Genomic DNA, 23,037 nt, shown 5'->3' on the forward strand with positions numbered 1-23,037 from the left:
GAAATCAGACGAAGCGAGCTTAATTTGTTTATGAATTACAAACGTAGCGTATAATTAACGCTGCTTAATTTTGCTCCATCCTCTACCCTTATTGGCTCAAAAATTCTGTTCTAAGCCTCTCGCCTACGTACGTATGAATATTCCTTAAACCAACATAATTAAGCTAAGCTATTTTATGTTTGGGTTTCTTACGTAAAAAAAGTTCCACAAAATGAAGTAAGGGAATTCTTATAGGAATATTAAGCATGTTGCGGATATTTCCAACTGATGCGACAAAAAGCTACTCCTCAGCAATCACATCTTTTTGTTTTCATTGTGATCCATTTCGATCATATTCTCCACTTACTCTTTATATAAACTCTACTCCATCCATTCACGAAAACAGCTTGAGGTGAGAAGCCATGTTTCGCTTCTTGGGGCAGAGGCCTAGTTCCCTATCCGATGCAATCTCCGTAAGTATAAATAATATAGTATCTAACTCGAACCTTTTAGATCATCTTTTTCATTTTTTCAATTTTGAAAAGTACTTTTTTCATTCAATTTTGTCTCATTTTCTTTTATCCTCTACGTTAAGATCGTCGAGCTTAATGTTCACATGGACTGCGATGGGTGCCAGAAGAGAATACGAAAGGCGATCGCGAAACTAGATGGTGTTCATTCCAATATCTCAATTTCAAAAAAAAAGAAAAAACAAAACTTATATTGAGTCCTTATTTATAATGATCACTACTAAAATTCTAATAAGTGCAGGTGTTGCTACCGTGGACATCGACATGGATAAGCAAAAGGTGACGGTCACAGGTTACGTCGATCAACGCGAGGTCCTAAAGGCGGTGAGACGCACCGGGAGGAAAGCAGAGTTCTGGCCATGCCCTTATGACGCAGAATACTACCCATTTGCACTGCAATATCTAGAGGACTCGACGTACTCGTCGACACACAACTATTACCAGCACGGCTATAATAACATGGTACATGGATATTTCCCCGATCCGGCGTACACCATGATAGTCGATGATCAAACCGCTGCGCTATTTAACGACGAGAACGTTCATTCGTGTATGATCATGTAATTAAAAGTTGAGCGGATTGTGACTTGAAATAAAAGGATTCACAATATATAAGGTTTATGACAAATAGTTCCGAAGAACATTGAGGTATGAGAATGTCTAGAGCTGCAGAGCTATAAGAATCATTAAGTTAATATGAAATCTTATATAATTTGATGATGAGTTCGTGCCCAATACACATGCAATTTGAATCTGTGATTAATCTCGATGTTAAATTAATGTTATTGGCCTCATCTGCGTCGCCAAGTGCATGCAGAATCCAAGTGCATGCAGAATGATCCTAGAATCCTAAAACATTGTTTGTCTCGAGCTAGTGACATATTCTGCGGCATATAAACCAAAAATAAGGGGAATCTATCAACTTGAAAGAAGAACATCTACTAATGCATCAATAAATGGAAAAATTATCTCTTTGGTTCGCCTTTATACGCAATTAAGTGGTGCAACGATAAGCCAAGTTGAAGATAAGAGCATATTGGTACGATGTCATTTTAAACCTCTTCCTTTGATCAACTTGAGGGCATATCCTGCTGCAGCTTCATTTAGACTTTTCGAGAGTACGAATTGAGCTCCCTGTCATTAATTATGTGCATTATTCATTGTTATAATTGTTACCTAAATAATCATTCTAATAATACAAAAATAATCTTAGTGCTAACCACATAAACTATGCCATGCATACTGATAGAAGAGATAACATAAAAGAAAAAATAGAGATGAATTTATGCATAAATGCCTGATAATGCAACTAAAGCCGAGACCTCTTAAAACTTAGGTTTACTAGAGTATGAATCTGATACCATGTTACTCAATATGGTAGAAAATGATCGAGAAATAGTACTAACAATTACTATCTACTTAAAACCAGTAGACACAAATTTCAGAGTAGAGCTAAAGATGCTTTATTCATTGAATTGTTGAGGGGGAAAATAAATGACCAAGTTGCTGATATTTCTCTGATCATATCACATGCGCGAGCGAATATTCTCTCAAATAGTCCCTGCAGCGAAGAATCTCTGTGATTCTTTATGCCAATTTCTCTGATGATATATCTACTTGAGATGACGGAGTGGAAATGATATGGCTACTTGAGATGACGGATTGGAAAAGTAGAAACATATCGAATAAAACTATTAAAATAGAAGATAAATTAGAGAGATTATTCTCTGATCATTTGGGAGGTTGATTTTTCTCACTGATATTTACGCGATGCTCCATCAAAAAGAAGAAGAGAATCCAAGGGATGAAGAAAAAAAGAGCCCATGAAAGGATACATAAAGAATGAGCACATAATAGCATGGTCCACCAAAGTGGTCCTGAGAGATCTTAAAATTCTGTTGTGTGAAGAAAGCAAGAACGCAGAAAAATGACTGTAAAAATTATGCTTTTTTATTTGAAATTGCGAATATGCGAAAATATTAACAAATGACATAAGAATGCTGTAAACATGCTCATTGCTCGCTGGCGGAATTTGAATACTGATTTTGATCATCTTCGTGGATGCTCAGTGAAAAAGTACGATAAAAAATATTCTATTTGTTTGTATAAAAAATGTTATATTTTGTAAATCTTACTAATTCCATTAAGATATAATTTTTGTTGTCTAAATAGAAAATTAAAAAGTATAATATCTCGGCATGTTTTTGTCACAATTTTTTTTTTTCACTCTATAAAATTATGTGGTGGATGTTATTGGCCTATTGGGTGGTCCAGATATAAATAGGCCGTTTCCACAGTCCACTGGATTCAGCTCAAACAAGGCTCTGCGCTCTGTCTCGATCCAACTCGATGTGTTAAGCCGGTCTAATCCAACCAAACCACCTAGCCCATTAGGCGGGTTTGGCTCGGTCCGGGTTCATCTTCAACGGCCCATGCGAAGCGGAGCCACTTCTCACGCACGTGACTCCACTCGGCGCCGATCCCGCCAACTTGGACGGACACCCCCAGTTGCGAGCTGTGCCTTCCCGATCTCACACGTGCGAGGGGAACCCATTGGAATAAAAACTAGTATACAATGTCTACCACGTCATTCGTAGACCGAAACCGATGTAGTGTAATACGATTATAGGAACCTGTTCGTGTTGGCTCGGTCTATACACCGAGGCCACGCCAATATTTTATTACCCTGGGCTCCGTTTTCGCTCGAGCCTCGACCGTTTTTATAACAAAATCTCCATCCCCGCTCCTCGCCCATTTCTCTTCGTTTCCTCTCTCTCTCTCTCTCTCTCTCTCTCTCTCTCTCTCTCTCCCCCTCCCTATATGGGTCTCCTGATTCTCCCAAAAGCGATTCATGGCATCGTCGGTGCCGCATGTGGCGGCGACCGCGCTCGGAAGCGCTTTTGCGTGGTGGGACGACGTGAACAACTAGGCCGTGTGGCAAGATCGCATCTTTCACGTCCTCGCGGGGTTCTACGGCTTCATCGGGGACGTCGCTCTCGTAAAACCCCTCCTCATTTCTAATCTTTTACTTTAGGTTATAATTTGGTCTTAGATGTTTTGATTTCTTTTGTGTTCCAACCAATATGGCTTCTCCGATTAGACCGTCTTTTCTTAGGGTTTAATCTTGTGAACTTGTAATATCCCAGTGGTTAATCCGGACTCGTTGCAACCGCCAATGATGAGTATTCGCTGAGGTCAGGATGGCAACGGGGATGATGGTCCTTCACCAGCAGGTCAAGAGGGGAATTGAGATAAGGGGGAAAGGGATTGGGGAGAAGAGGGGTTTAGAGGAGAGAATTGAGGGAAATAAGAGAGAGATAGAGGTGTAGAGGTAGAGATAGAGATAGAGATAGAGGAGAATTGGGAAGAGAATTAGTAGAGAAGAAGAAGGGTTTGGAGAAGAACTTTTGGGGGAGAAAATAGGATTTTTCTTTGTGTTTCTACTAACTACTACTATTATTTTCCCAGGTTGTTACAGAACTTTAGGGTTTGCTTTAAGAAATTGTAGTGCGACCAAGAAAATAGGATTTTTCTTTGTGTTTCTACTAACTACTACTATTATTTTCCCAGGTTGTTACAGAACTTTAGGGTTTGCTTTAAGAAATTGTAGTGCGACCAAGAAAATAGGAATTTTCTTTGTGTTTTGAATTCGAAGTGATAATACATTCATAGTCATTGTGAAGGAATTATTCCTTTAATGGACGAGCATTTAATTCCGTTTTCACTGCAGATCCAACTAGTCAGGATCGAACGCAGAGTTCCCGAATATGAGTGGACGACGCAAAAGGTCTTCCACTTATTGAATTTCTTGGTAAATGGCGGTATGTGTCCTTTTTCTTGTTCATTAATCATCTGCTGCTGTTAGTGTTCTTCGATATGTTGCTTACAAAAGATTTGATGTTTTGTTGTCTATTTACAGTTCGTTCAGTTGTCTTTGCATTTCGTCAAAATGTGCAACAAATAAGGCCCGAGGTTTTTTTGGTTTGGCTGCATGTTGTCATGCGGCATTTAGTGAAAACGGTTGAAGATCTATAATGTAGTTGCATTGCAGATTCTTCAACATGTTCTTCTTGATTTGCCTGGTCTTGCGTTCTTCACGACCTACGCTCTTTTGGTGCTCTTCTGGGCTGAAACATATTATCAGGTTCGCTTCACTTGGTTTGATCGATGCTCAGTTTCTTTTGACTTCTAATTCTTTGGATTTCGTGTAATGTTAGTTCTTTCAAGTGAAATTTGGCAGGCACGCGCGATATCCACTGATGGGCTTAGGCCATGTTGCTATGCTATTAATGGAGTGGTTTATGCCATACAGGTAAGCTATTGTCTAGAATGTTTATTGTTTGGTGCAATTATCATGTACTACATATTGAATTTAGGAATCATATTGTTAAATCAATACTTAAGATGCACTCAATTTGCTCAAAATTAAGATATAGCATGAATCCATCTAAGACTTGTTGTTGGTGTAGCCCATTGTTTCACTGAGTGTGAATATTTTGATAACATATGTGATCAAGACAATAGTGGTTTATTCTACTGCAATTACTGTTTTAATACTTGTTTCAGGTGGTTATATGGTTGCTTCTATGGTGGAAGCCCATTCGAGCTGTGGTAATATTGTCGAAGATATTCTTTGCAGGTGAAGTGTTAGTCACTAACTACATTTATCCTTCTATTTGTTATGATATGTTTTAGCCATTAATACCCTGGCTATTTTGGCAGGGGTCTCATTGTTTGCGGCCCTTGGATTTCTTTTTCATGGAGGGAGGTGAGCAAAATTCAAGCTACGTCATTGAACTTAACATGTATGTTTCTGTCTTTTCTCTTTTTAATAACTAGTTCTCAAATCAAATGTAAAATGTACTTCCTAATGTAGGTTGACTTAGCACTTATGTGTTAAATGTTGCAATATAGCATACGTCAATTTTGTCTATTGCCTCCTCGCAGTTTGTTTGGAATATCAACTGAGAAACTACTAAGGCTTCGTTTGGAATTGCGGGGAGATTGCGTTACGTGTGGTGAGAAACGACGATGGAAAAATACCCTATTTCTTTCCGTACGTAATATTGTATTCCGCATATCGCGATGAGTCGGTTACGATATATTTTTTGCGGTCCCACCGGAGAACACAGAAGCGTATCCCTATATGCTTTTTCCTCAACTCCATTTTATCTAATAGCGTTAGATAGACCTCAATACCAAAGTAAGCCTAAGTTTTCTATAGAATACTGCTCTGCTCTCCTATTCCCCAATGTCATTGTGTTTGTCATATGTTAGGTCCATCCAAGAGGATATTTTTGGTTATATTGCTCATAGTTGAACGTAACTAACTAGATGCTTTGACTCATGGTAACCACTACATTGCCGCTGTAGTCTTGTGAAGTGTATTCATTTTCTAGAATTTTGAATTTTATAAGTATCATGAAACTACCTAATCCCTCAAAATTTTTTTTATCAAATCTAATATTTGAGAGGATATACAGTATTATAGTGATTGAAAGTTCATTCCAGAATTGTGATGTTATAGTATATTTGTGCCTCATAATGTTCTGATCTTTACTTTCATTGTCACTGCCAGGCTTTTCATCATGTTGCAACGTTTTCCTGTGGAATCTAAAGGGAGGCGCAAAAAGTTGCTAGAGGTACTTGCCACCTTACATTGTAATTTATTTTGGATAACATCCTTTATTAGGAGCATCTTTTTTTCAAGCTCTTTTATGTTTTAAACTGTGTGTAGGTCGGTTATGTTACAGGAATATGTTTCTCCTGTTTCTTGGTGAGATGCATTATGGTGAGGGTGACACTTGTTTCATTGTCTGCTGAAACTTATTCAACAAAGTCCCATCTGATTATATATTGCTCAGTTTAAAGTTTGACGTCTAACAAATTCATGTATGTTTTACAGATGTGCTTTAATGCATTTGATAAAGTGGCAAATCTTGCTGTTTTGAACCATCCGATTCTAAACTTTTTCTACTACTTGGTATGTGTTTGATCTTTATTTCATAGTCATATGAATACATCTTACTTTATTGAATTGATCATCGTTACGTAAATTTGAAAGACATTAGGCCTTAAATTTGAAGATGCTGTAATATTTCTAACTAGAAATTTCTCATTTAACTTGAAACATCATTGTAAATTTTTGTCTAATGAAAGTTCATCCAGTGATTTGTAGGGCTATTTGTGGATAATGCTAACTCCAATGTTTTTTTTTTTTTTTTTTTTTTTTTGAGAGAGAGAGAGAGGTAGCACGCTACCCGCATCATTTATTTCATTTAGAAATAAACTTAGCTGGAAATGTGAATTAACTAGGATTCGAACTAGGGACCTAGGGTATCAACCACCAAGCCCTTTGCCACTTTCTCTAAGGACGGTCGGTTGCTAACTCCAATGTTAATGGATGTCTTCATTAATTAAGGTTCTTATTACTCTGATTTGCCTAGTTTCTCCCATTTATGAAAGTAATGACCTCTTTGCACATGTCGAATATGATGCTATGCTAATTACTGATCTGCCACCTTCTTAGGTAATTTCTTCGACACCAATAAAATAAGGAAAATTTTCAAGACATATAATATATATATATGCTTTTAGATGTTTTTTTTATTTCGAGCAAAATAAGCTTTTAGATGTTGTCGATGACATCAAACCAATTGATCTCAACTATAAGGCCTTTACACTATTGCAAAATTCTTCAATATCATTTAAGTAAAAGTAGAACCTTTCCGTCCATATATGCATGCATACTGCTTATAATGTTGACTTTTCTCTCTATCGACATGGTTTGCTCTTTTCCTGCAGCTGGTTGAGATTCTGCCTTCAGCTCTAGTCCTTTTCATCTTAAGGAAGCTACCTCCCAAGAGCGGAATCACGCAATATCACCCAATCCATTGACGAGCGACTTATAGGAACTCGGCCGGTGCCCTCGTCGTACAAGACATCCACAAAGTAAATGCAAAAGCAAAGTGTTTCCTGATGAAGGTCATAAGGTGGATCCTGATAAAGGTTACAAGGTGGATCTGCAAAGTGTTTCCTGATGAAGGTTATAAGGTGGATCAGAGGGTTACTTTTGTCCTGGTTGGCCCTTATAAATTGAATCTGTACATAACTCATTCCTTGGTTGAATTATAGATTTAGAAAGATGTCTAGTTGGTAGAACTAGGAATAGTTCTGTTTGTACTTTCTGTGTTTATATGCTGGAATTTCTGCATGTACTATGCTGTTGTTCATCTTCCGTTTGCTCAATTCATGTTGTTGTTTTTCCTTCTAAAATTCTAGTTGCTGTATGAATTATCCAATGCAAGTACCAAAAAGAGTCATGTAGGTGAAAGATTGTAGATAGATTACCATACAAACAATACATTTGAACTAACAAATGAGCTTTCAGTCGGCAGGAAAGGCGAGGATCCAGAAACAGCGGAAGCCGAAAACTCAAGAAAGGGGGTGGGGCCTTGGAGACTATGCACTGAGGTATGGATTATATTAGTAACATTTTTTTTTTTAATAAAACTAGTGGTATCAATTCTTTTTAAAGGCTGTAACTTTAATGTTAGGTTTCCTTATCTTTAGTTGGCCGAGACTGTACTGTTTGTTTATGGCCTTTATGACCTTCTTTGGTTCAAACTTCTTTAAGCCTTAATACTCGATGGGCTCAACCTCATTTGGTTGCCACATTTTGGTCCCTAAAATACTGTTCATAGGGTTTACATCATTACATGAACAGGTAAAAATATGTCAGTTTACCAGCTGAAACTTAAAAAGTAAATCGAAGAAAACCTTCAAACTTTCGAGAACAATTATTATGCCCACTTAGGCCTTCTCGTCATTAGAATTGGCTCTATATCACATTATTTCCAAAGTCGAATATCTTATTAGAATTAGAATCCATATTATTGAGGAGTAGTGTTTACAATTACAATTATATTGGGTGCTTTCTCTATGAGTGCTTTTTGGCGCTCCAGCTGTTTCTACAGGCGACCAAGGAAACTTTTTACAGCAGTACGATCTTAATGACCCACCAATCTAAGGTCAAGCTAGTGCTCCTTTTCTCGTTGTTTCACGCTTGTCCTGCACAACCTTGGCACCTCTCATCCATGTCGTCCTTGTACCTCCTCTTCTTGCGTGGGGTCACATTCACATCCCCTGTTCCGCTTTTGCAATGGGGCACTGTATGCATTACAGCTTTAGTCTAGGTGGGAATCATGGGGGAATTATATGGGTGCTCCGACGAGGATAATGGTGTATAAGAGTTTGTACCACACAAAGATTTGGTGCATCTCTTGTGGGGCTTACATTGTCATTGGCATCTAATGATTAAACCAAGGTTTCTTTTCTCGACTCTTTGTTNAAAAGAGTCATGTAGGTGAAAGATTGTAGATAGATTACCATACAAACAATACATTTGAACTAACAAATGAGCTTTCAGTCGGCAGGAAAGGCGAGGATCCAGAAACAGCGGAAGCCGAAAACTCAAGAAAGGGGGTGGGGCCTTGGAGACTATGCACTGAGGTATGGATTATATTAGTAACATTTTTTTTTTTAATAAAACTAGTGGTATCAATTCTTTTTAAAGGCTGTGACTTTAATGTTAGGTTTCCTTATCTATAGTTGGCCGAGACTGTACTGTTTGTTTATGGCCTTTAGGACCTTCTTTGGTTCAAACTTCTTTAAGCCTTAATACTCGATGGGCTCAACCTCATTTGGTTGCCACATTTTGGTCCCAAAAATACTGTTCATAGGGTTTACATCATTACATGAACAGGTAAAAATATGTCAGTTTACCAGCTGAAACTTAAAAAGTAAATCGAAGAAAACCTACAAACTTTCGAGAACAATTATTATGCCCACTTAGGCCTTCTCTTCATTAGAATTGGCTCTATTTCACATTATTTCCAAAGTGGAATATCTTATTAGAATTAGAATCCATATTATTGAGTAGTGTTTATAATTACAATTATATTGGGTGCTTTCTCTATGAGTGCTTTTTGGCGCTCCAGCTGTTTCTACAGGCGACCGAGGAAACTTTTTACAGCAGTACGATCTTAATGACCCACCAATCTAGGGTCAAGCTAGTGCTCCTTTTCTCGTTGTTTCACGCTTGTCCTGCACAACCTTGGCACCTCTCATCCATGTCGTCCTTGTACCTCCTCTTCTTGCGTGGGGTCACATTCACATCCCCTGTTCCGCTTTTGCAATGGGGCACTGTATGCATTACAGCTTTAGTCTAGGTGGGAATCATGGGGGAATTATATGGGTGCTCCGACGAGGATAATGGTGTATAAGAGTTTGTACCACACAAAGATTTGGTGCATCTCTTGTGGGGCTTACATTGTCATTGGCATCTAATGATTAAACAAGGTTTCTTTTCTCGACTCTTTGTTACTCTCTCTCTCTATCTCTCTCTCTCTCTTTGAGAACTAATGATTAACCCACTATTGCTATTTCTTTTGTGAACTTTAAGCTTAAATAATCCCTCTCTCTCTCTTCCCTCTGTCTGGTTGATCAGCCGATGGTACTCCAGGATATATCTCAATGCTTCGCCACAAATTTGGCTTGGTTTTAACAAGCACCTGATGATCCTCATGCTTAACAATGCTATTCTAAAATATTGAAATGTAATTCTTTGTCGATGCAAGTGCTTAAATAGTAAGCAAATGTCCGACATAGTATTCTAGTTACAGTGTTAAACTCCATACTGTTTAGAGTGTTAAGAAAGTAAATCTATATTGTCCTTTTTTATGCTTTTCTATTTTGAAAATCTTTATTTTCTTAAACTGCATAATTAATGATTAGTATGGATAAATGATCTATTTTTATCTAATAATTGCTCTGTGCCATGCGTCGTTGGTTGCTTAATTTAATTTGGTTCTTTAAGCAGAGTATATGTCAATGAATCGAACAGGCCAAAAAACACAGGAACTATGCAGGACATGTAGATCATTCAAAATTTTAGACCGTGCGAGTAATTTGAGAAACAAACGAAAAGCGTCCTGCAGCCGCACTTTATTGTCAACTATTTTTGATCTTTTACTCACGGTTTTCTTTTTGGAATCTAAACTTTAGAATCAAATTGAAACTTGTTACAAGTACCTCAAATTAGAGAAATGCTTTCCCCAAACGCAGCCGCTTCGAATTCGAAGCATACGCGCAGTGCTCCGTATTTGAAGCACCTGCGCTGCAGGGCAAACTAGATGCATAAACACACGATGGTTGGGACTTGGGAGGATATTCCGAACGTAAAGGATGATGATTACACACCGCCATTAGACTCCCAGTCCGAGAAATCTAATCAGATTCTTTATACAAACCTACATTTTCAACCCTTAATTTTACGGGACTCGTACCAACCGTCCCTATAGCAAGTGGCAAAGGGCTTGGTGGTTGGTACTCGAGACTCAAGTTCGAATCTTAATTGATTCACATTTCCAGCTAAGTTTATTTCTAAATGAAATAAACGAAACGGGCAGCATGTTACCTACCTTTAAAAAAAAAAATTTTACGGGACATGTAAACGAGGTCCCAAGGTGATTGGTAAACACCCTACGTGTAGTATAGCTCCTGTGATTCTGACTCGTGCCGTGTGTTCGCAACTACGGGACCGGACCGGGCCGGGCCGGGACCCAGCACGCACGTGAACCCGGTTCAAAGTTGGGGGCCCATCCGTACACCCCCCGCGCCCCCACACTCCGGGCCGCTCCAACCCAACGCCGACGCGGGCGAGGACACCTGAGGAGCCGCCCCAACCCCCACAACCCGGTGAGCTCACCGCTCCCTGCTTTGAGTTGCGGGTCCCACGAGGCTGGAGCTCAATAATTCGTGAGAGCTACGCGCCACCGCCACCGCCCCCTCTAGTCTCACTCACCTCGTACGGGGATGTGTTCGGGGGTATTATGGTAAATTCATCTCCTTATACGTCGGGACCAGCTGCTATTTTTTTTTTTTTTTTAAATAAACTTGGGTTGTGTTAATATTTATTATTATTACAGAAAAGTAATTTCGGGACAGTACGTTTCATCAGAATCAATAGATCTAATATGAGCACAATAAAATAAAATTTTTTTCCTTGCACAATAAAAAATAATTTAGATATGTTCTCTGTTCTATAATCTATATAGTATAACCGTTAAAATAAAATAAAATTTAAAATATAGAAGCTATGGCATGTGTTCTAACACGTGTGTGTGTGTATACATATTTGTATTATACATACACACATCTGTATATGTATTATATTTGAAGGTTATTTATAGAGTATATATTATGTGAACTTTGGAGTACCATTGTATTTTCATACAAAAATATCGACTTGCTAAAATTATTATATAATAAAATCTCATAAAAATAATTTGATGCTTTCCAATATAAGTGAGGATGTTTGATTTCTCAAAAAAAAATTTTTTTTTTTTTAAATCAAACGCAGCTTACTTGAAAGCATAATGGGCAAACATATTACTTTAATTTCAATACTTGAGCTTTCATTACATTCCATATAATATTCCATACATTAATATAATACTATAAAATGGTACTTTATAATCTATTTCTTTTTTTTTTAAAAAAAATTATGTAGTTCGGGATCTGCCTCCAATTCCTTGCCTAACCACTACAATTTAAAAAACTACAATTGTTTTAACACAATTAATTGAGAAAAAAAATTAAAATATGAGTGAAAATAATAATAATAATAAGGAAAAAAAATTAAAATATGAGGGAAAATGATAATAATAATAATAAAAAAGGAAAAGAAAGGACAAGTGGCGGGGTCTTCTCGGAATCGATGTCCGTACGGGGTCAATGGGACGTGACAGCGACCATTTAAAAAGTTCGCAGAGGGGCGCACATGCTTCGTGTCACATCAACCTACTATTTATTATTAACAACGGCTAGGATTGATCCGGTTGTCGCTCGGACGGTCCACATCGTGTCTCACCAAAATCCGCAATCTCACTCTTTTCTCTCTCCTCACCCATTACACCGACGTGGCTTCGTTCTTTTTTCTTTCTTTAATATTAAATTAAAATGATGATGAAAAAAAAAATCCCCTCGTACTCTCGTAGTTATTATTATTATTATTATTATTATTTCATTATTTCAAAAATATAGTCGTAGTCTCTCCCTCTTTATCTCTCTTCGTTGCTTTTCCTGGTTCACAAGTTCTCGGAGCTCGGGAGCGACCTCTCATGGCGATCTCGAGGAACGAGACCTTCTCCGAGCTCGGATGAGGCCTTCTTCTACTTTTTCCGCCCAAGAATGCGTGGTTCGTCAAGGTTTTCTCCTTTCTTCATGGAATGTTAGCGGTTTTTTTCTCCGTTAGGGTTCCAATTCTTTGAGTTCTTGCGGTGCTCTTGGATCTGAGCGCTCGTACTTTTTGATTCGAACAGTTTGGGGACTAAATGGATTTGTCGTAGTAAAATTGAACAAGATTTCGGGGTAGAAGATGAAGCTTTCGACGATCGGTTTCGGCCAACAGGAGGAAGAAGGAGGTGAGTACCTGACGATTCTTTGATCGAGTAGTAATTGATCTTGTTCACTTGTTGATCACGATTACTATGGAAACACGCAACAGGGGAGGAGGAGAAGCGATGCTTGAACTCGGAGCTGTGGCACGCGTGCGCGGGGCCTCTTGTGTGCTTGCCCACGGTGGGAACGCGCGTCGTCTACTTCCCTCAGGGCCACAGCGAGCAGGTGAAAGATCCATCTCTCATTTTCATTTCACATTTCCCCTCCCCCCCATTAATCAAAGCATTTTATAGCAATTCAGCTACATATCCTTTACTTTGATTCAGGTTGTTGCATCGACGAACAAGGAAGTGGAAGGGCACATCCCGAATTACCCGAATTTGCCACCGCAGTTGATTTGCCAGCTCCATAATGTTACAATGCGTGTGAGTTTTAGCATTCTTTCTCTTAATGTGATTCATGTAACGTGGGTTTGATGGTTCTTAGGAGCTTTGATGTTGCAGGCAGATGTGGAAACTGACGAAGTCTATGCGCAGATGACGTTGCAACCTCTAGGCCCGGTAAATCTGTTATCTAATTCTTGTTCTTTTTGTACCTATGTTTCCTCTCTTGGAATCCTGGCCCTTTTATAATGAAAAAACAAACTGTTGTTTTTAATTAAATACTGACTATTGATTCTCCTAAACTCAATTTAAGCGTTTCTAGCTTTGCATTTTGGCATAGTGCTGTGGTGGTAAAAAGCTTTGATTATTACGGAGCTACTGTGGATAGCACAAATTTGCGGTTGCGGGCCACTCTGGAGCATTAAAGGCGGCAGCAAACGGCTCGCTTCTGCTGTTGCGGACCTAACTGCGGTGATAAGCTAGGCTAATCAGACTCTTAAGTGATTGATTTTTTTATGCAGCAGGAGCAGATAGATAGCTTCCTTTCAATTGAGATGGGTATAGTGAGCAAGCAGCCAACAAATTACTTCTGCAAGACTCTGACGGCAAGCGATACGAGTACTCACGGGGGATTCTCTGTTCCCCGCCGTGCTGCTGAGAAGGTGTTTCCTCCCCTGGTATGTTAGGATTCAGCAAATTACATGAATTTTCTTGTCAAGATTTATTGGCTGTGGAGTATTTATTATAAGCTTATGAAGAAATTGACCCTGGTGTTGGTTGTAGGATTTCACTCAGCAGCCACCAGCGCAGGAGCTCATTGCGCGTGATCTTCATGATGTTGAATGGAAGTTCAGGCACATCTTTCGAGGTAAGGAGAAGGTAGGGAAATAGATCTGTGCCGTGGTTGAGGTATTGGCAAGAATGAATGCTGATGCACATGAGGGATTAGTGTAACATCTTCGGGAGTCGGTGCTTGTATAACATATAGATAAATTGGTTATACATGTTAAGAGTAGTGCTTATACTTAGTTTGATGCCCATAGATGTTAGATAAGATGGATAAGAACGCCAAATTATGTATTCAGGCATGTAGCATTTTTATGGCTGGAAAAAATTGATTGCATATCTCATGATATAGGTTGGGTTTGAAGGTAGTTAGATAAGGCATTTCTTTGATTCAATACAGTGAAAAAAGTTGATGTTCTTGAATATAAGAGGGGCCCGAGGAATTGACAATAATATAACAGTAGAGTTGTAAATAAGCAAGATTATCTATTAAAGAAATTTTGTTGAATAAGGACTCTTTTGAATGGTATAACAGAATGTATTCTGTGGCATGAACAGTTATAAAAGAGATGCTGTTTCTCACCTTTGATCGAGATTAACTGCCAAAACTATCTTCTTCTTTGAACTATAGAATGAGTAATTTGGATCATCAATTTGAGCAACCCACCGACCTTAATGTGAATCCTGGGACAGAATGCATTGTTTATGCCCTTATCAAATGTATTTTTACATGTACATATGAACGTGTGCATGCACACATGTAAATTGTTGTTTGGCGTTCCAACATCCCTTTTCNGATTATCTATTAAAGAAATTTTGTTGAATAAGGACTCTTCTTGAATGGTATAACTGAATATATTCTGTGGCATGAACAGTTATAAGAGAGATGCTGTTTCTCACCTTTGATCGGGATTAACTGCCAAAACTATTTTCTTCTTTGAACCATAGAATGAGTAATTTGGATCATCAATTTGAGCAACCCACCGACCTTAATGTGAATCCTGGGACTGAATGCATTCAAATGTATTTTTACATGTACATATGAACGTGTGCATGCACACATGTAAATTGTTGTTTGGCGTTCCAACATCCCTTTTTCTTTTCAAAATAGTCAAACTTCTAGCAGTGGTAAAGTTGGGTAATTGGAGTAAACTGTTGCATTCAGTTCTTCAGTGTTATATGATTCTTCATAAGAGAACTGAGATTACATCAGTTTTTGAAAAAATTGTATTTCATCTTTCTGGTTGTAGGCCAACCTAAAAGGCATCTTCTCACGACTGGCTGGAGTGTGTTTGTCAGTGCCAAGAGACTTGTTGCTGGGGATTCTGTTCTCTTTATATGGTTGAGATTTTTATAACCTTTTATTTAAATTGCTTGGCCGATAAGTAATGTCTTCTAATTAGGCTGGGACATTTATTATCTGTGTTTTCTCTATTTAGGAATGAAAAAAACCAACTTCTGTTGGGAATTCGACGGGCTAATCGTCCACAGACTGTACTGCCATCATCTGTTTTATCAAGTGATAGCATGCATATTGGACTCCTTGCAGCTGCGGCTCATGCTGCTGCAACTAATAGTCGATTCACCATATTTTACAACCCAAGGTAATAGCGATACTGTTGCCCCTTACGTGGCCAATAGTTTTCATTTTTAGCACAGATTTTCTAATACCATTTATTGTCCAGGGCAAGTCCATCGGAGTTTGTTATACCACTTTCAAAATATGTCAAAGCCGTATTTCATACTCGTGTATCTATCGGTATGCGATTTCGCATGCTCTTTGAGACCGAGGAGTCCAGTGTTCGTAGGTAAGGTAATGGTATCTTGCTAAGAACATTTTAATTTGCTCATGACTTTATTCCATATTTAAGTATCAATTTAGTCACAGATCTAAATATAATGATCAATTTATTGACTAGAGTGGTGTTCCTATTTGGAGGATAATGTTATCTTATGGTGCATTCTTCCAATTTATGATATAACATTTCAAAAAACATACTGTAACCTGAATGTCATATGTTTGCAAGGTACATGGGCACAATAACAGGTATTAGTGACTTGGATCCTTTGCATTGGCCAAAATCTCACTGGAGGTCAGTCAAGGTGCGCATCTTATTATGTCTACAGCATTAAACTGGAACAGAACCCATCAATAGTTTGGTTTATATTGCAAGTTTTCTTGGAAAAGATTGTTTGCTCAATGAAGTTTCTGGGTAAACATAACCCAGCAATAAATTGTTAAGGTCTGCTCAAATTTACGCATCTTTCATTGCAATTTAATAAGTTTTAATAGCCTTTTGTATATTTCACTTTTTCTGCTTGAAATAGACTCACTCACTTTTTTAGTCATGTTTGGTGGGAAAGCATAAGTAACACCTATGATAACTTCTGATTTTTTTTTTTTTCTGTGCATCTTACAAGTGAAATATATAGCCCCTTAGCATACAAAGTGGGGCTTGTATGAACCTTAGTGTCATACCCAACCATATTGACCAATTTGATTGTTGATTTGTTTACAAGTATTCCTAATTTCCAGCCTTCTATTTTTTCTCATTGCTAGCTGAAATATTATAATCCCTATATTGATTGTTTCTTTACAAGTATCGTCAATCCCTAGAATTTCCCAATCTTCTAATTCAAGATGGATTGCGATTACTTACTGCAAATTCTCATTATATACGTAAACTTGAACTAATATATCAGATGTAGCAATGTAGGTAGGTTGGGATGAATCCATGGCAGGTGAGAGGCAGCCTAGAGTTTCATTATGGGAAATTGAGCCATTAACAACATACCCCATGTATCCATCATTGTTCCCTCTGAGGCTCAAGCGTCCTTGGCAGCCTGGAGCACCATATTCTCAAGGTTTGTTTATTGCCTATTGGCCTATAATTATCGATTCCACCGTCTTTCTTAATTTTTCCAGGTTAATGTACAGTTTGTCTCTTAGTGAGCTACACTATAGATGCTATGTGAAAGTACTTTATCGAAACCTGCAATTTTATCAATGTGAAGTTCTTTACCAACAGAAAATCAGGCATAATTTTCGGGTATTATTTATTCTCATATTTTTTTTAACTATATTTCATCCTTTCATGTCTTTTTCTTTTAGAGAATAAAGAACTCGAGAGCAATTCCCCGATGTTTCTAAGAGGGGGTAGTGGAGAACGGGGCATTCAGCCTTTTAATTTTCTGCCTTTTGGTGTGAACCCCTGGGTTCAACAGAGGTCAGAACCATCACTGCTGGAGAATGAGCTTAATCAGTACCAAGCAATGTCTAGTTTAGCATTTCAGGACGTGGGGGGTCGGAACCATCTGAAGCAGCAATTGCTGCAATATCTTCCACAAGAACCGTGCAGAATTAGCCCACTTATACAGCAACAAATTGTTCACCAGGCTCTTCAACAGCCAGTCATTTGTGATCAGTCGCACTGTGCATCAGAGTGCAATTTTCACTCTCCTCAACTGCAACAGACACATACTGAAATTGCAGAGATGTCTCAGATACCCAACAACAGAATGAAGCAGCAGCAATCATGTTTTCCTTCTCAGCTGTATGAGAAAACAATCCTTGCTGACCCAATCGTGAACTTCTCATTAGCTTCTGCACCAAGTAGTGTCCAGGGTATTTTAGGAGCTGAAGGAAATGGCAATATGTTGAACCTTTCTAGACTTGGTCTTTCCATGATAAGCCCACAGAATAAGCACCAGGATCAGCAACAATGGGAGCCAAAATCTAAGGTGTCACATGTCGCTTCTTTTGGCAGCTCGTTGGAAACTGAGAATCATCAAGATCAACATAATCAGGATCTCTTTGGTGTTAGCCAATGTTCACCCACTGTTCTTCCATATCCACTACCTTGTCAGATAACAAGCAATGTTATTGGAAATGATGCATCTGCAGTGCCATATGCTGTAACTTCTTTTCAAAATTCTTTATATGGCTACATGGAGGAAGCATCTGGACTCCTGCAAAATGGAGGAGAGACTGATCCACAAACTGGAACATTTGTTAAGGTACAACAGCGAATCAAAATAGTTACTTCATGATGCCTAGGTTAGTAAGTGATATGTGTTGGCTTGTTCAGGTTTATAAATCAGGATCAGTTGGGAGGTCTTTGGACATCGCTCGATTCAGCAACTGCATGGAGCTACGTGAGGAGCTGGGTCGGATGTTCGGTATTGAGGGTCTTTTGGACGATCCTCTTAGATCAGGCTGGCAGCTTGTATTTGTCGACAGGGAGAATGATGTGCTTCTCCTTGGAGACGACCCTTGGGAGTAAGAAACTCTTTTGAAGCAGAACTAGATGCAGAGATAAATGGATTATTGTTTGCATATTTTAGCAGAATAAGCTTGTTGTTATATTATCCTTTATGTAGTGTTTGCTGTTTTTTGCTTCTGCTCTCATTCTATTGACTGCTATCTCTTGCTCTGATTAGGTATCAATGTTAAGACACATGCCATTTGCTGCCTTCATGAAAGATTTCTTGCATGTTAACTCGTAGTCTGGAATTTATAGAAATAATGATGATGACTTATTTGTCTGTTGACACTAAGCTAAACACTTTGTATAGAAGTATGAAATTGAATCATGGAGGTCTTTATATCAGTTTTCAACCATGGGATATGATCTACAACATCGAGTCAAGTTATTTGTTGATACTAACTTTCTTGTCCTAAAGTACTTTCTCACCATCTTCTCATGTGTGATTATCGGGGTGCAACAAACCCTCTTGGTCAGTCCCTGATGTTGCCGTCATATGCATTCATGTGTCCTAGTCTCTTTAGGGTAAACATTTAGGTCAACTTCCAAAGGCATGACAATAATCCAAACAGTTACTATCCTCCTGTCTGTTCGTACTCCTTGATAGATTGAGGGTAAAACCCAAGACGTAGAATCAGTTGGCCTTATGTGATAACAATACGTCTTCTATAGGTGACTTTGTTACCAACTTTGTCACCATATGTGAGATCCCAGGAGTCCACTAATCTAGCGACTTCATGAAACATGCCGTTTACCATGCAAAATGCTCAGGCCTAATTTACCAATACTTGTTGTAGTGTTTGTACATCCAAGAGTCTTTCAATTTTCTTGCTATATGGGACTATTGGATTGTGAAAATTACTCAAGCAACTCTGATAGTCCAGCTTCTTTTTGAATTACTTTTTGTTAGAAAATAGCATTTAATTGCTTTGACTTTTCTTCTTTCCGCTGTCATTAGTGGTTTTGCACAAATCTTGTGTAGTGAAGCATTGGTTTAATTTTGTTTTGAACATAGAGGAATTTCATATGTGAGATATGCTCTTTTTTTTATTGTTTTTGGCTCTTATTGTAGGTCATTTGTGAATAATGTGTGGTACATAAAGATACTCTCACCTGAGGATGCGGAGAAAGCAGGAGTTTGAATCCTGTAATCTTCTTCGACTGGAACTGTGAGCCCCGATGGTACGTGCCTCGATCACAGAATTAATGATCTTCCTGGTAGCTTCTATGTGATATCATTAAAACTATTATTCCTGAGTAATATATATATATATATATATATATATATATATATATATATGGCTGGGGCTACTATACTCTTATGAGTATAAGGGAGCCAATACTCATAAAAGTATAGTAGCCTGACTCTATATATATATATATATATATATATAGGCTAATGCTACTATCCTATTAATAGGATAGGAGCACTTGTCCTATCAAGTTATTTTTGATGATCGAGATTCCGAATCGATGATCGGAGCCGTTGAAGTTGATCTAGAGTATTTGAAATATCTAGAAACTAAATTTTATAAATTTTGATAATGGTTTATATGGTGATCAAAGTGTCGTAAAATCGACAATTTTTGACGGCCTATATGAGCCGTTTGCTTGTTTAACGGTGTAGAGCAATCCAAATTGCTTGAATTTTTGATAGAAAATTCTTTATACTATTTAGATAATGTTTGATAACTCTGATTACGAACTGAAAAAGTCTAACCTCTATTTTAAGAAGGTTATTCATTTATGACCGTTCATTTTTCAACTCTTAAGATGAACTTGATAATGATTTTTAAATATTACAAAATTTGGTTTCTAAATATTTCTAATTGTGTAGATCAACTTCAACGGTGCCGATTATCAATTTGAAGTTTTGATCATTCAAATCGACTTGATAGGACAAGAGTTCCAATCCTATTAATAGGATAGTAGCCGGACCCTATATATATATATATATATATATATATATATATATTTGTAATTTATGTAGCCGTCAATACTAGATATATTTAGGCCTAGTTTGGGTTTGAGGTGTCCAAACGCAACCGCTTTTACAATTTGGAAGGCTCAAAAATCCATAAGAACTTCAGAATTTTTCTTCTTCAATGGTATAAAATAATGGCGGAAACCGCCAGCAGAGAAGCAAACACCACTAGCTTCTCCGGTGGCGACCATTGTTTTATAGCATTTAAGGCAAGGTTTTATGTGCTCGTTGACACGGACTGTGCCCACCATGTTCTCCTATGCCGGCAGGATATCAACATGATGTGACATGCCGATTGCACGGCTCAACATCCTCTTTTCTTTGAAATCACGATTCAACGTTCTCTTTTTTTTTTAAATTAGCAAGTAGTTATTTCAATAAAATAAAAAAATTTGATAAAGATATATAATAAGCAATTAAAATATATTGGTACTAATAAAAAAATTATTTTATATCATAGGTGTGTCGGCACATAAGTATTTTTGTGATCGACACATCATTACAACACAGTACGAACTATATCGTATCATGCCAGCAAGTTTTCAGCATAATCCTGTACGACAACACTTAAAATCCTTAATTTAAGAAAAATTTCATAGTGCTTTCAAATTTTTGGTCTTATAAAGTATGAAAGTCGGTGCTTTTGGTAATGCAATCCCAAACTAGAGCTTTGTCCATTAACTGGTAATATGTGTGGGGAGCTACCCCGGAGACAATGATTAACACCTCTGACAGAAAATAAAACAATGATTAACAGCTCTTACAGAAAATGAAGTTTATATGCATGTGAATCATATTGTAGGTAGACAAGTGATTTGAGGGAATGTAGAACAACTATTCCACAGCAGTTCTGCAGATACACATCCTCAGTATCTAATTAGAGTTGTCTTGGCAATGTCTTGATAGGACTTTGGGTGATACCCTGCCTCTGGTCCTATGATTGTGCTATGCCACATTTGTGTGGTGCATCTTGGAACAATTTTAATCTGAAGCTAATAAATTGTATCGTTCATTTCCTTCGTAAATAGTTGATAGCATGTTATAGTAGCTTTTCTTGTCATTGAATGATGTAGCGCTCTTATGTGGTGCTCGCACATTAACTGGCAAATACTTCTTGAATAAACTTTTTAAAAATCTTATTACATAACTTTGCAGTATAAGAACTTGAAGATCCTCAGGGCATGCAGCAAAATTTAACCGACATAAATTGTAATTGTATTACTTTTATTGTTGCAGCAGTCTTGTTTACGTGCTTATCCCCTTTAGCGACGTGAATGTTGTAGTTTACACCAACAGGGTAGATTTAGTGTTTATTATAATGGAGTGGGCTTGGAATCCAGTATGTTAAATTGCTAATTTTGGTCTTTCTTTCGTTGACTGGGGCCTCAAATCTTCCCGCGAGGATACTATTTCAAGTTTCCAAAGACCCCAGTTTACCACTTTGAACAAATGCAATGCAATTATGAATTATGAATATTGCCTTTTCTCTTTCCCCGCTTTTGCAGGTCCTATACTCTCTGGTCCATAAGACCAGGCAGTTAAAACTTTCACTCTCTACTTCTCAAGGCAATGCAACCAGATATAAGCTCAACTGTTGAGTATTCGTATGGCACATTTTGGGACGTTTTGGTATGTTTCGGTATCGTGTAGCATCAGCTTCTTATATTACCTAAGGTTAAGTGAACTCTGTTTATTTCTATTTCCTGTGGTAGCAAGCATATATGTATGTTTGTTCATCTCCCGGTGCTGATCCCCGAGCACCTGTTACTAACTCTGTTTGTGTAGTATTTTAGTTCGTACTCTTTTCTGCCGTGGGTTTCTTCAGACCCTTTTGAGCTGTCATCATGCATTCAGTTGATTTTAGTTGTGATGGTGAGGACTGGGTCCTGATAACAGCCACTTTGTTGCTTAGTTGATGTTGTCACTTTATTTGAGTAGAGCTATCATGGTTTTAAGAGGATGAAGAGCAATCATGTTTTTTTGGTTGTCTGAATTGGTGATCAATATTGTCGAACATGTGCTTCAACTATTTAAAAGTCAAACTTCGTATGTTAAAAACTGGAATAGCTTATCTTGATTCAAATAGCAAATAAAATGTTTTAGCAAAAATTTAATCTATATCGATACTTGTGCATAATTGAACGAACATGTGCCTTCTCAAGAGTTGTTGAACGTAAGACTCTTCATTCATTTGGTAGATGGTATTAAATTTATGGAATTTACTAGTCAGATGTTTTTAATACAATATGGTCAATTGGAATTATTCTATTTATTAAAATAATTTATAAAAAATGAAGGCTTTCGTCACGTCCGACTCTTCTCTAATAAATTGAATTTAAACAGGAAAGTATTAACACAATAAGATTTAAGTTTTAAGAGGAAATTCTATGTTTTTTAAACGGATTCCAGTTTTGAATGGTACGTTTCCCTTGAAGTAGTGTTGCAGTATATACCTGCTTTTAGTTGTGAAAACAGGGCAAACTTGATATGCCAAATTACATACAATTTTTTGTGTTGTCGTGATTATGATTCTTTATGGAACCTTCAAAATTTTAACCAACCATTCCAAGTGCAAGTAGCAAAGGATTTAATAGTTGGTATTCGAGATTTTAAGTTCGAATTTTAATTGATTTATATTTTTAGTTCAG

At 37.7% G+C, this 23,037-nt stretch overlaps 3 protein-coding genes across 13 annotated transcripts; all 3 read left to right on the top strand.

The window, feature by feature from the left end:
- Positions 247-1,229, top strand: LOC109708057 (heavy metal-associated isoprenylated plant protein 45-like). Its single transcript, XM_020229641.1, has 3 exons — positions 247-452; positions 575-650; positions 751-1,229. The coding sequence occupies exons 1-3, from the start codon at positions 402-404 to the stop codon at positions 1,071-1,073; spliced, it is 450 nt and encodes a 149-aa protein (XP_020085230.1). The 5' UTR covers positions 247-401; the 3' UTR covers positions 1,074-1,229.
- Positions 3,361-10,237, top strand: LOC109707841 (tobamovirus multiplication protein 3-like). The gene is made up of 12 exons (XM_020229368.1): positions 3,361-3,381; positions 3,439-3,507; positions 4,240-4,320; positions 4,561-4,653; positions 4,750-4,821; positions 5,076-5,148; positions 5,232-5,277; positions 6,088-6,151; positions 6,247-6,300; positions 6,415-6,492; positions 7,314-7,836; positions 8,875-10,237. Exons 1-11 carry the CDS (start codon positions 3,361-3,363, stop codon positions 7,404-7,406), a joined length of 744 nt encoding a protein of 247 aa, XP_020084957.1. The 3' UTR covers positions 7,407-7,836; positions 8,875-10,237.
- LOC109707472 (auxin response factor 12-like) lies at positions 12,614-22,453 on the top strand. 11 transcript variants are annotated; one of them, XM_020228737.1, is made up of 16 exons: positions 12,614-12,778; positions 12,893-12,994; positions 13,078-13,196; positions 13,298-13,396; positions 13,475-13,531; positions 13,876-14,031; positions 14,138-14,222; positions 15,391-15,481; positions 15,580-15,744; positions 15,826-15,948; positions 16,168-16,243; positions 16,858-17,005; positions 17,253-18,157; positions 18,229-18,419; positions 19,478-19,587; positions 21,895-22,453. In XM_020228737.1, the coding sequence occupies exons 2-15, from the start codon at positions 12,949-12,951 to the stop codon at positions 19,545-19,547; spliced, it is 2,331 nt and encodes a 776-aa protein (XP_020084326.1). In that variant the 5' UTR covers positions 12,614-12,778; positions 12,893-12,948; the 3' UTR covers positions 19,548-19,587; positions 21,895-22,453. The 11 variants fall into 11 exon arrangements, with proteins under 11 accessions (XP_020084326.1, XP_020084330.1, XP_020084331.1 ...); XM_020228741.1 differs by having other exon boundaries at positions 13,879-14,031; XM_020228742.1 differs by having other exon boundaries at positions 13,298-13,394; positions 13,479-13,531.

Source organism: Ananas comosus, linkage group 3 (genome assembly GCF_001540865.1).
Source record: "Ananas comosus cultivar F153 linkage group 3, ASM154086v1, whole genome shotgun sequence".
Lineage (NCBI taxonomy): Eukaryota > Viridiplantae > Streptophyta > Magnoliopsida > Poales > Bromeliaceae > Ananas > Ananas comosus.

What these genes read in the sequence shown, in the direction of transcription:
- LOC109708057 (XM_020229641.1), top strand. Translation starts at nt 402, where the DNA reads ATGTTTCGCTTCTTGGGGCAGAGGCCTAGTTCCCTATCCGATGCAATC. An exon ending in CCCTATCCGATGCAATCTCC is followed by an intron (nt 453 to 574) that starts GTAAGTATAAAT and finishes CTCTACGTTAAG; the next exon opens with ATCGTCGAGCTTAATGTTCA. An exon ending in GGCGATCGCGAAACTAGATG is followed by an intron (nt 651 to 750) that starts GTGTTCATTCCA and finishes TAATAAGTGCAG; the next exon opens with GTGTTGCTACCGTGGACATC.
- LOC109707841 (XM_020229368.1), top strand. Translation starts at nt 3,361, where the DNA reads ATGGCATCGTCGGTGCCGCAT. An exon ending in TGGCATCGTCGGTGCCGCAT is followed by an intron (nt 3,382 to 3,438) that starts GTGGCGGCGACC and finishes GTGAACAACTAG; the next exon opens with GCCGTGTGGCAAGATCGCAT. An exon ending in GTCGAAGATATTCTTTGCAG is followed by an intron (nt 5,149 to 5,231) that starts GTGAAGTGTTAG and finishes CTATTTTGGCAG; the next exon opens with GGGTCTCATTGTTTGCGGCC.
- LOC109707472 (XM_020228737.1), top strand. Translation starts at nt 12,949, where the DNA reads ATGAAGCTTTCGACGATCGGTTTCGGCCAACAGGAGGAAGAAGGAG. An exon ending in TCCATAATGTTACAATGCGT is followed by an intron (nt 13,397 to 13,474) that starts GTGAGTTTTAGC and finishes TTGATGTTGCAG; the next exon opens with GCAGATGTGGAAACTGACGA. An exon ending in CTCACTGGAGGTCAGTCAAG is followed by an intron (nt 16,244 to 16,857) that starts GTGCGCATCTTA and finishes GTAGCAATGTAG; the next exon opens with GTAGGTTGGGATGAATCCAT.